This window comes from Aplysia californica, unplaced genomic scaffold (assembly GCF_000002075.1).
Source record: "Aplysia californica isolate F4 #8 unplaced genomic scaffold, AplCal3.0 scaffold00415, whole genome shotgun sequence".
Lineage (NCBI taxonomy): Eukaryota > Metazoa > Mollusca > Gastropoda > Aplysiida > Aplysiidae > Aplysia > Aplysia californica.
This window is the reverse complement of record NW_004797685.1, coordinates 508,356-509,448: the sequence shown is the minus strand read 5'-3', so window position 1 is coordinate 509,448 and position 1,093 is coordinate 508,356. Positions and strand designations below refer to the sequence as shown.

Here is a 1,093-nt window from a genome sequence, read left to right as displayed (position 1 = left end):
GGGGGGGGGAATAAATTTCCAATAGCTTTTTCATTGTTCATACATAGATCTATACAGTTCATCATTTTACCAACACCTTTTTCCCGGGATTAGAAATGACATGGCAAAATTATAAAGTGGCTCCTTACATCTAGATCTACAAGTATTTTTAAAACAAAAAGGAGTTGACAGTTTAACAGTCTGATTTAACTGTCCAAACCTTACTCCTGTCCCTCACCATAGTCATCCAAAGAGGTCACCGGTTTCTCTTCTTGACAACTAGTAGCCATCGTAATACAAATCTGAAGACAGAAAAGGAAATAAAATAAACAAGACTGCTAAATATTTCAAGAAGGAAATTAAGACTTTATTAAGCTCATTGACCAAATTGATGATGGTAATTACATGAGGAGGGAAAAAAATAAATAAACAGAGGCAATCTAAACTTAACAAGGTAGCATCACTGACATCAGCCCCGACTCTTGTAGAAATACAAACATTTCATTACCAAAAATAATACGAACATTATTAACTCAACCTAGACCATTTTGGAGGCAAGCTACTTCTATCCTATATCTCCGTTAAAGTGAACCAAGATCAAGAGGGACAAATACCAGCCGATAAAAGCATATCTTCCTCAAATGTGAAAGTGCATGTTTGTATTCAACACAAGACATCTTTTATTTAATTTGTTTTAACTGTGTCGACAGTAATGCACCACAAAATCCTATCTTTGCGACAGGTTCGGTGATTCTCACGAGTAAAGTTTTGTTCATTCCAACTCTGACAACCCCAAATCATGGCAATTTCATGGCTTCTGTTCTTCACTGACAGATGATTATGTCCAAAATCTAAATAACACAGTCCGTGTGCAAAATACTAATGAGCACATACAACTGTAAGTCCAGGTTTTGCATGGTACTTTATCTATTATATAAATGGCAACTTGGAAACACATAACATGTGTCACTTTTCTCTCAAGTTTAATTACCCATTCCAGTAGAGTGTAAATATAGTAGGCCAATGACTTTCAGTTGATGTTAATGCACCGATCATTCCTTTCATCGAAAGGGGGCCCATCTAGTTAATAATATATGTGGGTGTATAATATATA

The 1,093-nt window shown here is 35.5% G+C and overlaps 1 protein-coding gene across 1 annotated transcript in view; it reads right to left on the bottom strand.

The window, feature by feature from the left end:
* LOC101857892 overlaps positions 1-281 on the bottom strand; it is a gene marked incomplete at its 5' end in the record, with an annotated part of 14,625 nt that extends 14,344 nt beyond the window's left edge. The window contains 1 exon segment of the mRNA XM_005104327.3: positions 218-281. Coding sequence (XP_005104384.1) covers positions 218-269 — 52 coding nt within the window.
* Positions 282-1,093: the final 812 nt, after the last annotated feature.